We start from the raw sequence: 13,534 nt of genomic DNA on the forward strand, positions 1-13,534 counted from the left end.
GTGAAGTGGATTGAATTACTTTTTCTGGGTGATTGGGCACAACTTCCTTTGTTTCTCCTGTACCTAGCACACAGTAGGGGCTTAACAAATAATTATTGCTTGACTTCTCCTTCCTTTAAATGGAGGGAGAAATTTCTGGTGATGACCAGGTATGTGGATGGTACCAGAAACTTCATCAACAATCAAGAAGCTGAGACTGAATTTTGCGATTATAGAGTGGACCAATGAACTCAGGCCAGAACGCTCAGCAGTGGGGGTGTCACACTGGATTAGGAGATCTCCTCTGGAATGAAATCTGTGATAGATGGAGACATGGGGCCCAATCATAGAAGCAAACTGGCATACCATCCAATCTGTTCTAGGTTCTTTTCTTCGATATTCACTCTCAATTACCTTCAGTCCTGTGCCTGATATGTATTACCGTATTTCTCCAGCTCAAGGACAAATCAGACCAGTGGTCTATCTACTAGTTGCCCCTGGGTATCATTATTAAGGATGATCTTTCTTACCACTGCCCTAATGAGAAAACCCCCATCCTCAGGACAGCTTCGTACTGATGGGCGTTTTCCCATCTAACCCAATCAAAAAACAAGAGCTGCCAAACCTTCAGCTTCTCGCCCAATCAGAATAAAATAAAAGCTATGCAACCTTCTGTCCAATAAGGACCCAGCAGTGGCTGATAAATTCAACCTTTTACCTTTGGCATCTCCCCAAAACATTGAATAGTAATAGATGAGCTCTGCCAATTAGAATGTAATAACTGTCAACACAAGCCAAATACTCAAGTTCATTGTCCCCGTTTGAGGGTGGACAATAACCTAGAACAGATGACCTTCGTGCTGTGGGTGGGAGGGGCCTTGGGTCCTCTAGTCCAACTTCTTGCTCTAAGGTAAGGCTAACTATCCTATTCCCAATGAAACAGGTCCTGCCCCGTGACAAAGCAGCCTCCCTTGGAATGGACAACATCCCTAAAACCAGAGACTAAGTCTGCAGGTCCTACAGCTTGGAAATCTCCATTAAGCAGAACCAGGGATATTAAATGCTTTCTAGACTACAGGAAGACCCTGAGATTCATTTACATCCATGCATCCACTTAGAGGGTGGCTAGAAGCTTCTTCTTGTCTCTGGGTGGTAGCAGTGTCACATCTTCTACTCCCTGGCCATGGGCAGTGCCAGCCAGATGGGCATTGAGATTGATGTGGAAGTAGTAAAATGGGTAATGTGGGGCATAGGGGGCCAAGAGATGCCCCTCTCACATGAAACATTTTTAGATGCTCCTAGCCAGGGATCAAAGGTAGAGCTGGAGGACGCCTCTGTCCTAAGGAACTCAGGATCCAAAGCTTTCCTGAGCCAGTTACACAGATTACACCCCCACTGGGGTAGCTGGGGTGATAAGGATTGACTGCCAGACAAAGAGTGGGAGCATATAGGTCTGACTTGGCTCATCTCCCAGAACAGCCAATGACAGCGCTGCCAAAGAGCTGAAAGGTGGGTGCAGGAGGCCACCTACAATATCTGAGTAGGCTTTGCCCAGCAGGCAAGAACAGGCTGCCTGTGGGCTGGCTGTATTTCTAGAAGTTCACAGATATGTCCATAAAGTTATAGCCTGAGGCCTGCCTAGAGGAGGAGTGAGGACTAGGAAGAAGTAAGGGGAGAAATGGATACAGCCAGACTTGTCTTTTTAACCAAAGGATCTCAGAACCTCTTGCCTGCTCTTAGATTCTCGTCCCACCCTCAATTCAAAGTGCATCCCCACGCTAATACTGTATTTAGAGGGTTCAGCAATGCTGTGTAGAGAGAGAATGGGTCCCTTGGATTCAATCTCAAATCCTCCAATTTAGAGAATAGATAGTTATTTTCACAGGCAGAGCCTACCATAGCACCAACTGGAATTTGACCAGCAAAGTACTTTGAGATCTTCGAGTATTTTCAGACTGAGAACCCATGGATAAGAAAATAATCCTATATAAAAGCCCTTACTCCAACACAACACACATACACACACACACACACACACACACACACATACACACACACACATACAATCATACACCTAACACCCAGTGTTTCTTAGAACTCAGTTCAAGTGACTGAGCTGGCTACTGGTTTCTTTGTTTTTCTCCAACCTGAGCCCAATAAAGGTAGAGCATAAGGTGGGACTGGATAGTCAGGAGAAAAGGGGATATTGAGTCTATAGGAAACAGAGCAGAGGCAAGAAGTAAACCAGGTTTGAGATGTATTAAGAGCCAGAAGAGGAGGCCAAAGGGAGCACAGACCACAAAGCGAGTGTGTATATGCAGAGGGTGAGGGGGAAACCTTGTGTGAATGGCTCCATGCCTGAAGGTCTAGACAGGGAGACTTCCCATGGCAAAGTAGTTATATTCTCCATCCTGGAAGGGGCTCTGTGTGTGTGTGTGTGTGTGTGTGTGTGTGTGTGTGTGTGTGTGTGTGTGTGTGAGTGCGCGCGCGCACACGCACAGGGCTAGTGACAAGCTCTGAAACATGTTCCCATTCCTCTCTTTCCATTCCCTCAGTGGAATGAGCTCCCTGGTTCCCATGGAGACAGTTCAGGAAACTTAAGTCTGGTATGGTGTGGGCTCTCTGAGCTTCAGGAGTCCAGACCTGGAGGAAGAGGGAGAGAAAGCAGATATCCCCTCCAGGTCATAGCCCTGGATTGGAGAACTTCCTTTGACACAGACTCCCTGGTGGCAAGAACCATGCCTTCTCCTTCTTCTGTGTCCCCATTATGCTGCCTAGCCCAAATCTGTACGCTAAAGCTTCATAAAACTATAGAATGAATTAGAATCATCTACTCTATTTCCCTCACATAGAAAATATCTAAGTTAGAAAACTCAGGCCCTGAGAGGGGAAACAATTTGTTCCCGGTCACACTCAGGCTGACACCCAAGTCTCCTGACTTCCTCTCTAGTACTCTTTCTACTATATTACCCTGCCTCCTGTGTGCTCACAGAGCTGTCATTACCCTGGAGAACCAGGTAAGGCCACAGATGATTTGGAGGAGTATGTCTACTGTCCCCAAATTCCCTCATCTCAGACACTTAGCTTTCTATCTCCTTCGGCCAACAATGGACCCCCTACAATCTGGTCCCTAATAACCATGTGAGGAAAAAGTTACATGGCCATGATATCAGATTCCCAGTAATGAAGGCCATGAACTTTAGTGCCTTACCTCCAGGTAGGCCTTAATTCAATCTATCCCAAAGACTATGTCTAACCTGGACTTCAGGGAACAAGTCCATTCTCACTCTTCTTATATCAAAAAAGACCATCTGACTTCTAGCCTCAGTCCCTCTAATGGCAGCATCCCCTTTATTAACACCTGCTTTCTCTTCGAGTGGCCCATCTCGCACATAGAATGCCTTTCTCTCAAGTTCCTAGCCCAACCTGGTCATCCTTACTGGCTTTAAGCCCCCATCCTGGACTGACTGTCTACTTTTACCCCAGGGGTCTGCTGGCACACAGCCTATCCCAAAGAGGGAGTTGCTGGCCTCCACGGAGAAAGCCCAACTGAGCGCACAGCTGGAAAAGCAGCTAAGATTTTGCCAGCAAAGCCCCCTTGGGAAATGCCTGGAGGTCTTGGGGATCTTTCCTCTCCCTCTGACTCCTCACAACTCCTCTGAATTATTGTCCCTGAGACTTCCTGGGAACCACTGCTAGGAATAACATTTCATCCCAAACTATAGGAAGGGGACAAATGCATGAAGAACATTGGGAGGATTCAAACTCAGGGAGTATCGGAGCATCACAGGTGGAGTCTTTAACATGCAGCTGAAGATGTCTCCCTCCCCTTCTGATGTTGTGCAGAGACAGTGTCCTAGAGCCTGATTCAAGGAGGGATGGATGGAGGAAAAAGTCACCCAGAAGAGAAAAGCCAAAGTTGCTCAGCCTCCCCCTCCCATGAAGGTGCCCCTGCGTGGGAGAGGCGGCAGAGAAGAGAAAGGCTGAGAGGACCACAAGAGTTCTCTGAAGCAAACATGTAAACAGTTTCACAAAGCTAGAAGTGGAGAAGGCAGAGATGGGCCCCAGGAAGGAGGGGCCCCAGCAGCAGCAGACGACAGGAAAGGCATCAGGAGTTTCTGCTCCTTATCAGGTACTTCCCACTGTTGGGTCAGGCAGTGTAGGATAACCTCTGCCCCCTCCCCCAAAATGTCTGCTGGCCCTTCGTGTGGACAAGAGGACCTGCCCAGCAGGCTCTGGCTGCTCCCTAAGCCTGGGTGTGCTAGGGTTGTACAAGTGCTGTCTGTGACTTTGCTCCAGGCTTCTGTCTCCCAGCAAGACGCTGGCATGGGGCCTCCCTGAGACTGCATGCTCACTACAGCTCCCCTTGAATGGAATGAGGCCTTCCACTGATGGTAATTGGGCTTTCAGGCCTCCAAGCTAATTCATCTCCCTCCTTCATCCAGCACCCTTGATTGATGGTCTTGGTGGGCGGTGGGATCCCTACTTGGGCCCACAACAAACCCCATTACTTGAAGCAAAAGGAAGGCTTCCACACCTGCGGCTCAATCCCTGCATTCCGTGTAGAGAATGAAGGTCTAGGAGCTTGGCCTTTGGCTCTTGGAGACCATGCCCGGGAAGGAGACACCGGGGAGACTTCACCACCAAAGGTGGGGCTGCTGCCACTCATCTGGGTGACATCTTGGACAAGACCTCCTGGGCCCACTGGAGAGGGACACAAGCCAGGGGAAGAGCGTGTTGGCCGAGGCAGGGCAGGTGAAGGGGGAAGGACGGAACCAGCTGGGCAAGGCGCCAACCTCCCCACGGGTTCCAAATCAAGAGATCCTGGCTTGGCAGGTGAGGCTGCTCTTGCTGGGACCCTGGCTGGCTCCTTGGAGGGAGTGAGAACAAAGAGTGAGGACTGGATCTGGTAAGGCTGTTGTTTGGTGGACTCCACCTCCCTGCGTGGAGTCCTGTTCTCTGGCAGGTAGCCGTGATACAGAGACGCAGGTGGTGTTCGGGCAGGGCTCCGGCTTGCCACCCGGAAGCCCCCTGGGAACCCTGGAGCATTGGAATATTTCCAGGAAGGAGGCAGAGACATAGTGGGAGATGGGCAGCGAGCCAACTCAGCATGGCCTGGTGACTCTATGACATATTTCTCCATTCGGGATTGGCGTCGGGCATATAGCTCAGCTCCCTTGCCAGTGGCCTCCGTGAGGTTCTGGTTTGGTTTTCGCTCCGGCTTGGCCCGGATGCTGGGTGACTTCAGACATGATGACCATTCTGGGAGAGTATCCTCAGAGGTAGGGCTAGACCAGTCCCTGGGAGGGGGCTCACTCTGAAAGTTGGATGCTTCGGCCCCAAGTGCAAACGGTTCCTCCTCTGGGCCCAGCTCACCCTGGTCTCTCTGCTTTCGTTTCTCATCGGCTGTCTGTACCAAATCTAAGAGATCAGGGTTAGGGGTCACTTTGGGCTTCTCTACAAAGGTGAACATGGACTTCCTATTGCCCCGGCGGGCCATCGACTCCTCCAAGATGCCAGTCTTGGTTGCAGATGCCGATCTGCCCTCCCCATAGCCAGGCCCCTTATGAAGAGCTTGTTTGTGTTCAGTACTAGGGTACAGAACAGAATATGAAGGTGGAGACCTGCCCCTGGAGACCAGAGGTGTCGTAGACAAAGTCTCAGCATAGGTGGGGGGTGGAGTGAAATGTCCCAATGGGCGCTTTTCCAAAGCAGGACTTCTCTCAACCATCACTGGTCTCTCTACCATGGGACCCCTCTCCATGGTGGGACTGCTGTCCCTCAGGGGCTTCCTCTCCACCATGGGACTTCTCATCATTACAGAATGCCTCTGAACCTGAGGACTTCTCTCCCCTATTGTGCGTGCCTGTGTCCTGGGGCTCCTCTCTCCCATGGGGCGTCTCTCCATCATCGGACTCCGTTCCAACTGGCTGTTGATCCCTTGAGATTGGACTCCAAATGGTCTGGCTGTCCTATTCACCACTGACTGAGGTTTGGCCAGGGTGAGGTGGACCTCACTGTGCTGCTTGGGGGCTGGAGTACTGATAGCTGGCCCGGACATCTCCAGCCCCGCTGCTGGGGCACTGGATTTGACATCAATGACCAAGACACTAGATTTGACATCAGGGACCGTGGCATTCATGGTGGAGCTAGGGATGGCCTCCCCAGAATAAGGACTGGCCTTGCCATTTGCAGGTTCTATGGTTGGCTTCACCTCAGTAATTAGTGCACTGAAACTCGTGTCTGGTGAGTGGGCTTTCTCATCCACAAGCACAGTGCTGGGTTTAAAGTCAGCCACAGGGGTGTCCTGCTGTACCTGAGATTCAGATACATTCTGTTTGGTGCTGGAGATGGATGCATTCTGACCAATGTCCATCACGGGTGGGTTCTGGTTAATATCACTCTCTAGCGTGGTAGGTGTAGTCTCAGTCAAGGAAGGATTCTGATTAACATCCATAGTGACAGTATTTGCATCACACAGTGAAGGAGCCTTCTGAGTTTCCTTGCTTTGAGACAGGTGAAGTCCATTGGCTGTGAGCAAGGCTGCATTTTCCTTTAGGTAAACCACCAAAGGGATCTCCTCCTCTTCACTGGCTGCCTTCTCCAGGGATCTCTGGGTCAAGACACTGGTGTTCTCCCCATGCCCCTCCATTTTGCAGCAAGGATTCCCTACCTCTGGGGCCTGGATACCAAGGGATGCTGAGGGGCTGAGAAGAGAGCCTTGGGGAGTCTGACTCAGGCAGAGCTCTGGAACATGGTCCAGAGTCTCAACAGGGAGGGTCTGAGGGCTGGGCTCAGGGGGAGGTTTTGCTCCCTGTTTCCCAAAGCTCTCAAAAGTGAACTCGTTGACTCTCTGCCGGCGCCTGTGGAAGAGCAGGACCCCTCGGGAGTTGGAGCTGGGAGGCGTGGTCAGCTGGGCAGCAATTCGCTGACTCTGCGCTTTGGCCTCTTTCAAGTCCTTCTCAGTGAAGCTGGTACTCTGGCACAGTGCTAACAAGGAGGGAAAAAAGAATCCAGGATTAGTCTTGGTTGGTTAATAATAATTTATTAAACACACGTTATATAGAGAGTGCTATGCTTGATACTGGAGACAACAGAATGATGGAGAAGAAAAGGCATTTTGTTCACATAACCCTGAGGTAATTCATCCAAACACTGTACCCATTTTACAGATGAAGAAACAGCCTCAGAGAAGATCACAGATTTAGATCTGGGAGGGAACTTATAGGTCAGTCAGTCCAAACCCTTTATTTCATAGATAAGGAAACTAAGGCCCTGAAAAATTAAGTGACTTGCCCAGGGTCTCACTATTAATATAACACGAGACCTTTAGATCAGTTTTGGTTTTGTTCCCATGTTCTCATCACCATGCAGAATGGCAGGTACAAAATAATGCTTATTGAACTGAATTGAAGCTAAAACTCAAACCTAAATTTTTAATTCCAGGACCAGCTCTCTCCATTTTAGTACATGAGACAATAGTCCTGCCCTCCCAGAACCCCCAGCGTTAGTAGACAAAGTAAGGCACAGACATGAGTAACTTTAATAGTTTAAAACTGCACTGAGACTTGTGAGGTGCCATGTGTGATCCAGCGCAGAAGGGAGTGGGAGCCACAAGGCCAGTACAAACTGCCATCAGAGCTACAAAGAAGTAGGCTTCCTGGAAGGGGCAGCAAGTGATTCAACCTTGAGGGATAAGGAAGGGCAGTGCAGGTATCCAACCAGGTAGGAGGGAACAGAGGAAAGATCTGGAGGTAGGAAAGAATAGAGTGAATACCACGTGTAAATCCTAATCCAGCTTGACTGATCTGAAGAGTGCATGAGGGGGATTAGCTGGAGGTAAGGCTGAACAAGTATCTTAGTCTGTGGAGAGCTCTGAATGTTAGGCTGAAGAGTCTGGACTCCGCCGTGTAAGCAAGAAACAGCCATCGAAGGTTTTAGGCAGGCAAGCAATATGTTTGATGCAATGAATTTGGAAGGTAAATCCAGCTGTTCTGTGAAGGATGAATTGGAAGATGAGAGGCTGGAGGTCAAGACAGTGACTGCTGCAAACAATCCAGGTGAGAGATAAGGGCTGAGACTATTTGGGGAGGCATAGAAGTAGAGAAAAAGGAGCAGAGGAATAAGACATACTAGCAAAATGGATCAGGCCATCAGTGGCTGAGGCCCCCTCACTGACTGTGACAGACACAGCACCATGAGAATGGCCAAATTTCTGGCCAGTGTTTAATGTGGACGCCTCTGCAGTAGGCACTGAAGTAGAAGATAGTCCCTGCCCTGAAGGAAACATATCTGTGCTCCCATCAATGTCTGTGAGAGGTCGGGCTGAAGTGAAAAGCCAGGTCTGCGCCCCTCAATAGGGCAGGAGCCCTGAGTACAGTTACACCCCATGTAAGCCTTGTCCTTCCTTAACCGCCTCACCATCCCTTGGGTGGCTCTACTTCACTGGACTGCAGGTTCCTCCTCTTTCAAATGAGGGACTTGAACTAACTAATCTCTAAGGCCCCTTCCAGCTCCAGCCTTCGGTTCTGTGTTCTAGGGCCCTCTCAGTTCTGACATTTTGTGTTTCTAGTACCCTGTTCCTATTTTTGCAATCTCTGTGCTGCGAAGGTTGCTGGGCTAAGAAGAGGCAGAGGAGGTCATTTGGAGGACAGGCCATTTTCACTAAAGGTATTTTGGAAATCCAAAGTCAGTGCTTAGGAGAAGTGGTGACAGTCACAAGCAAGTTCATGCTGTAGCAACCTGGGCTATTCACAGGAATAGTAGCTCCTCAACAGAGATCCTCTGAAACTGCTCCACTGGGCATGGACCTTCACTTTAGACATCCAACTATATTACACTCAAGTTAATATTCAAAGGAGCCTGTACTTACTTCTAAAGCACATGTTAGGCTGCCTAGGTGAAAGGTGGGTAGGGGAAAGAGAAGAAGGGAAAGGGGGGCGAAAAATGGTCAAAATTCGGCATGGACAGCTCCCTAAATGGTTAATCCATAAACAGACAAACTATTTTTAAGCCCAGAGAAACCTTAGAGTTCATCAACTCAAAGTCCTTGAAGAGGACACTGGACTCAAATGCCTTGAGGGCAAGGACCATAATTTCTCTGTCCTGGCTCCATCAGAACTGCAGACGATGCATCATTAATTCAGTGCAGTTACTTTTTCCATTGACCTGGATCATGATCTCTCCATGCCTTATGTGGAGGTTTCAGAAGCTGCTGTGGTCACTTTACTCAGGATAAGCCTCGGCATTCAGCCTGTCTGGCTCTCAGATGTCACACACCCCATCTATCATTGGGCCCCTTTACAGAGTCTTTCCAACTTGGTAGGTAGGAACTGTTTGAGTTTGCACTACTTTGGCATGGTCTTTGAGACCCCACATTCTCTTCTATGGGGAGGCATCAGAGGATGACTCACCATAATATAGAAAACAGAATGCCAAAGCAGAGAGGGCCCTTAGAGATCACAGTATTCTAGATTTAGAACTATGAGGAACCTTACTTATCTAGTCTAACTCTTCACCTTCTAGATGAGGAACTGAGGCTCAGAGATGTGAAAAACTTGCCCAAGATCACAAAGATTATTAATAAGTGACATCTTGTAATTCAACCTCCTCACTTTACAACAGAGGAAACTGAGGCCCAGAATAGGGAAGGGTATTGCCCAAAGTCACAGGCAAGGTAATGGCAAAACTAGCAGCTGACCTGAGGGGTCCTTTATTAAAAGCATTCTGGCCCCATGCTCATAAGGGATACTCAGTAACTCCTAGGGATACTAATTAATCTACCCCCACTATTAGGAAGGAATCAGGTTTCCACGACTCTATTTACACCTGAGGAAATTGGAGCCTGTGATGGGGAAGTGCCTGACTTTAGGTCACAGAGCAACAGACTACAGGGTAGCCAAACAGGAACCTGTAGCCCCCATACTAGGATGTCTAGCTGAGACTTTTCACATCCTCCTTCTGCTTCCAAGCCCTGTACATCCCTGAATCCAACATTTTCCCCTAAATCACCAAGAGGAAGTTATAGCCAGGAGATGAGTGTACCTTGTTCTCCTCACATAGCCTAGGGTGACTGTATGGGAAAGGAATTCAATGAAAGACTTGGAAAGGACTTAAGTTGCAATTCATTTGATTTCCACCCCACACACAAACATGTAGGAGGAGGAAAAAAGCCAACCACACACCAGCTCAGAGTTCCCTTTTTCTCTGGGAGTCAAGTAGAAAGTCTGTCAACTTATTTCCTTCAGTTCTTGCCCTCCAACTGGATTGAGGGCATCACTAGGAATTCTATGCTGACCTCCAGGACATCAGAGAGACAGGAGGGAGCAGCGTGCCAGGACACCATACTCTCCAATAGTTCCCTTTCCCAACTGCCCTTGGAAGCTACCTTCCTCTGGGACTTTATACAGAGACTGGGGCAGGGGGGGGGCGGTTTATGTTCCATACAGAAGAACACAGCAGGGGGGAGGGGAAGGGCTCAAAGCTTTCTATATCATACAGGGCCTATCATCTGTAACACTAGCTTCAAGATGACAGTGACCATGGTTTAACACAGGTCTTGAGGCTCAGAAGACCTGGCTGGTCTCAGCTCTGTCACTAACTCACTGAATAAGTCCCTTTCTGGGACTTAATTTATCCATCTCTACAAAGAGATGCTTGGCATCTGTGACTTCCAATTTCCCCTCCAACTCTGACACTTTCCATCTAGGGATTCTAAGATATTCACAAGAGAAAGATCATTGTGGACTAGGAAGGTGTGCCAAGGAACTTGTCCCTTGGGAATCAGAAGCAGGGAGGGCTCAGAGAGGAAAGGCAGGGAGGTGAGCCCAAAGGGCAGGCCATGGAGAATTCAAGGAAATACTTCTTTACAGAGGCTTGCCATTAGCTGGTGGAGCCAGGTCAGCAGAGGCCAAAGGGAGGGTGGGAGAAATTCAGGTCCACCAACATTCAGTCGGTGACTATGGCATCAGGGCATGTAAACAGACCCCAGGCTTGAGTTTCAGGGAATAAACTGACCACCTGCCAAGATCAGGAAGGAAGTGTCCCCTGTGCAACCTCCCATGGGGACCCTGAGTGAAGGCTTCATTTGTTTTCCCTCAAACCCTCTCCCCCTTCCTCCCTGACCACTTGGACTATGAGGGAGAGGCAGGATGCTGAATTCAGACGGGTCACCTCACCCACCCGCCTGCCCAGGCATTCTCACCCCCACCCAATTTACTTTCAATAAGGAAATGACACATCGGTCTTTTCCCAAAGGGAAGACTCATGGGCTGGAAGCCCAGCCCTCCAGACTCCTTGGCCGCCAGGGCCTCCCTGAACACTCAGCCTCAGGACCTCCTGAGGCTGCCAGGGAGGTTGGCCCAAATCTAGGAAAAGATGCCTATTCACAGATAACTCTGCCTATGGCTGCAGCTCATTAGTGCAATGGATAAGAGCTACTGAAGTCCAAGGTCATGGGTTTGACTTTGGGCTGGCTTTGCTCCATCTCAAGGCCACAAAATGACACCTCTGACCTCAGTCATTTTGCAAATATGTGCCATTGGTCATAGCAGGGACTTGGTTACAGAGTATGAGTACAAACCATCCCCACTATTGGAGACAAACATGTCTGTGTTATAGTGAAAAAAAGCACTCAGAGCTCAATCTCAGTTCCCCCACTTACCGCCTAGATGACCCTGAGCAAGTGTATTCATTTTTCAGAGCTTCAGTTCTCACCCCCCACCTGTATAAGATAGGAATAATTCAATTCAACTCAGTAAGCATTTTTAAAGTATCCACTATGTGGCCAGGTACTCTGTTGGTGCAAGAGAGGAAAAGACAATTACAAAACACTATCTGACCTCAGAGTCACATTCTGTGGAGGAGAGGGGAAGGAAACAACACGTATAGGTGTCAGTAAATACAAAAGATGTACAATGTAAGGGTCTTTGGAGGGAGAGCTCTGAAAACTGGGGGGATCAGAGGAGGCTTCACGTAGGAGGCGGCAGAGAAGTCTTGAAGGGAGTGAGGAATTCCAAGAGAGAGATGTGAGGAGGAAGACTGCTCCTGGCATGAGAAACAGCAAAGTACGGAGACAGGAGGTGGGAATGTCCATCATGTACAGGGAACAGAAAATTGGCTGGAATGTAGAGTGTGTGAAGGAGAATATTATGAAATAAGGCTAGAAAGATAGCGTGGAGCCAGATTGCAAAGGACTTCAAATGCCAAACAAAGAAATTCATATTTTACTTTAGCTGCAAAACAGAGAACCCCTGAAGCCTTTTATTCAGGGAGTGATATGGGAAGATTGATGAGGATCGATCAATCAACGATTCTACTTCCATGTCCATTCCACCATCACAAAATCCCTCACTTCCTTAATGAACCATTTTAAGCATCACCTTCTACTCGATGCCTTTCCTGATCCCCTCCACTCCCTCCCTGTCTTCCTAACTAGTATTTAGCAATCTCATATTTATTTTGGATTTATTCTATATAGACAGATATAGATAGATATATAGATGCTGTGTGTTGTCTTTCATTCTCGAAGAAAACTGTGACATAATGCTGTGACATGAAAGTGACTTGGATTTAAGTGAGGATGGTCTGTACAAAGTTACCAGCCTCACTTTCTCCTCCAGAGATACCTGGGTCCAGTGGCCAGATGTAGATCAGGACAACTGGAGATGACTCAGGATGCAGTGGGGGACCTGATATAGATAATACCATCTCCCCTAACAGAATATAAACTCAAAGGCAGGAACTATGTCACTTTCGTCTAATGCCTAGTACATACTATTTGCTCATTGAGAATGGACCAGAGAAGAAAGAGATAATACGTGTTCTACCTGCCTCACAGAGGGGGCATATGGATCTAAGATAATGCATGTGAAAACACCTGAAAGCCATCAAATACTACAGAAATGCTAGTCATCATTATTACTAAAAATAACAATTATGTCCTCTGGATGAGAGGCAAGCACAATCTAGTACGGAATTGGTTAGAAGAAACGTATGTTTTAATTCTGTCTCCAACATTCACTAGCTCTTTGTAGCCACCTCTCTGGACTTTAATTTCCTTTTCTGTAAAGTAAGGAAATGCCCTTTCTCAGAGTTGGCTGTACTAGATAAAGTGCAGGGCCTGGAGTCAGGAAGGCTCACCTTTCTGTGAGTTCAAATCTGGCCTCAGATACTTACTAGGCCCCTATGTGCCTCAGTTTCCTCATCTGTAAAATGATCTGGAGAAGGAAATGGCAAGCCACTCCAGTATCTTTGCCCTAAATGGGTTATGAAGAGTCAGGCATGACTGAACAACAAACAGCATTTAGGGTATGCAATGCACTGCACCAAAGACTGAGGATACAAATGGAAAGGTAAGACAGTCCCTCCTGTCAAGGAGCACACATGGTAAGGAGACAACCTATGGAAAGTTGCAAGTCAGATGGAAATATCGGATCCTTAGGAGGCAGCAAAGTAGATGGCAATTCCTCTTTCTTTAATGTCATTTCCACTGATAAAATGACATCAGTTTCTGAGATTAAATCACTAAGGGTGCCAAGGACATTGGTGGCAAGAA

At 48.2% G+C, this 13,534-nt stretch overlaps 1 protein-coding gene across 2 annotated transcripts in view; it reads right to left on the reverse strand.

Annotated features, from left to right (window-relative positions):
• Positions 1 to 13,534, reverse strand: part of SYNPO (synaptopodin) — a 66,455-nt gene that overhangs the window by 5,739 nt on the left and 47,182 nt on the right. For both annotated transcript variants that reach the window (XM_072630710.1, XM_072630711.1), the window contains one exon: positions 4,517 to 6,969. In XM_072630710.1, the coding sequence (XP_072486811.1) occupies positions 4,517 to 6,969 (2,453 nt within the window). The remainder of the gene's footprint in view (positions 1 to 4,516; positions 6,970 to 13,534) is intronic.

This window comes from Notamacropus eugenii, chromosome 1 (assembly GCF_028372415.1).
Source record: "Notamacropus eugenii isolate mMacEug1 chromosome 1, mMacEug1.pri_v2, whole genome shotgun sequence".
NCBI lineage: Eukaryota > Metazoa > Chordata > Mammalia > Diprotodontia > Macropodidae > Notamacropus > Notamacropus eugenii.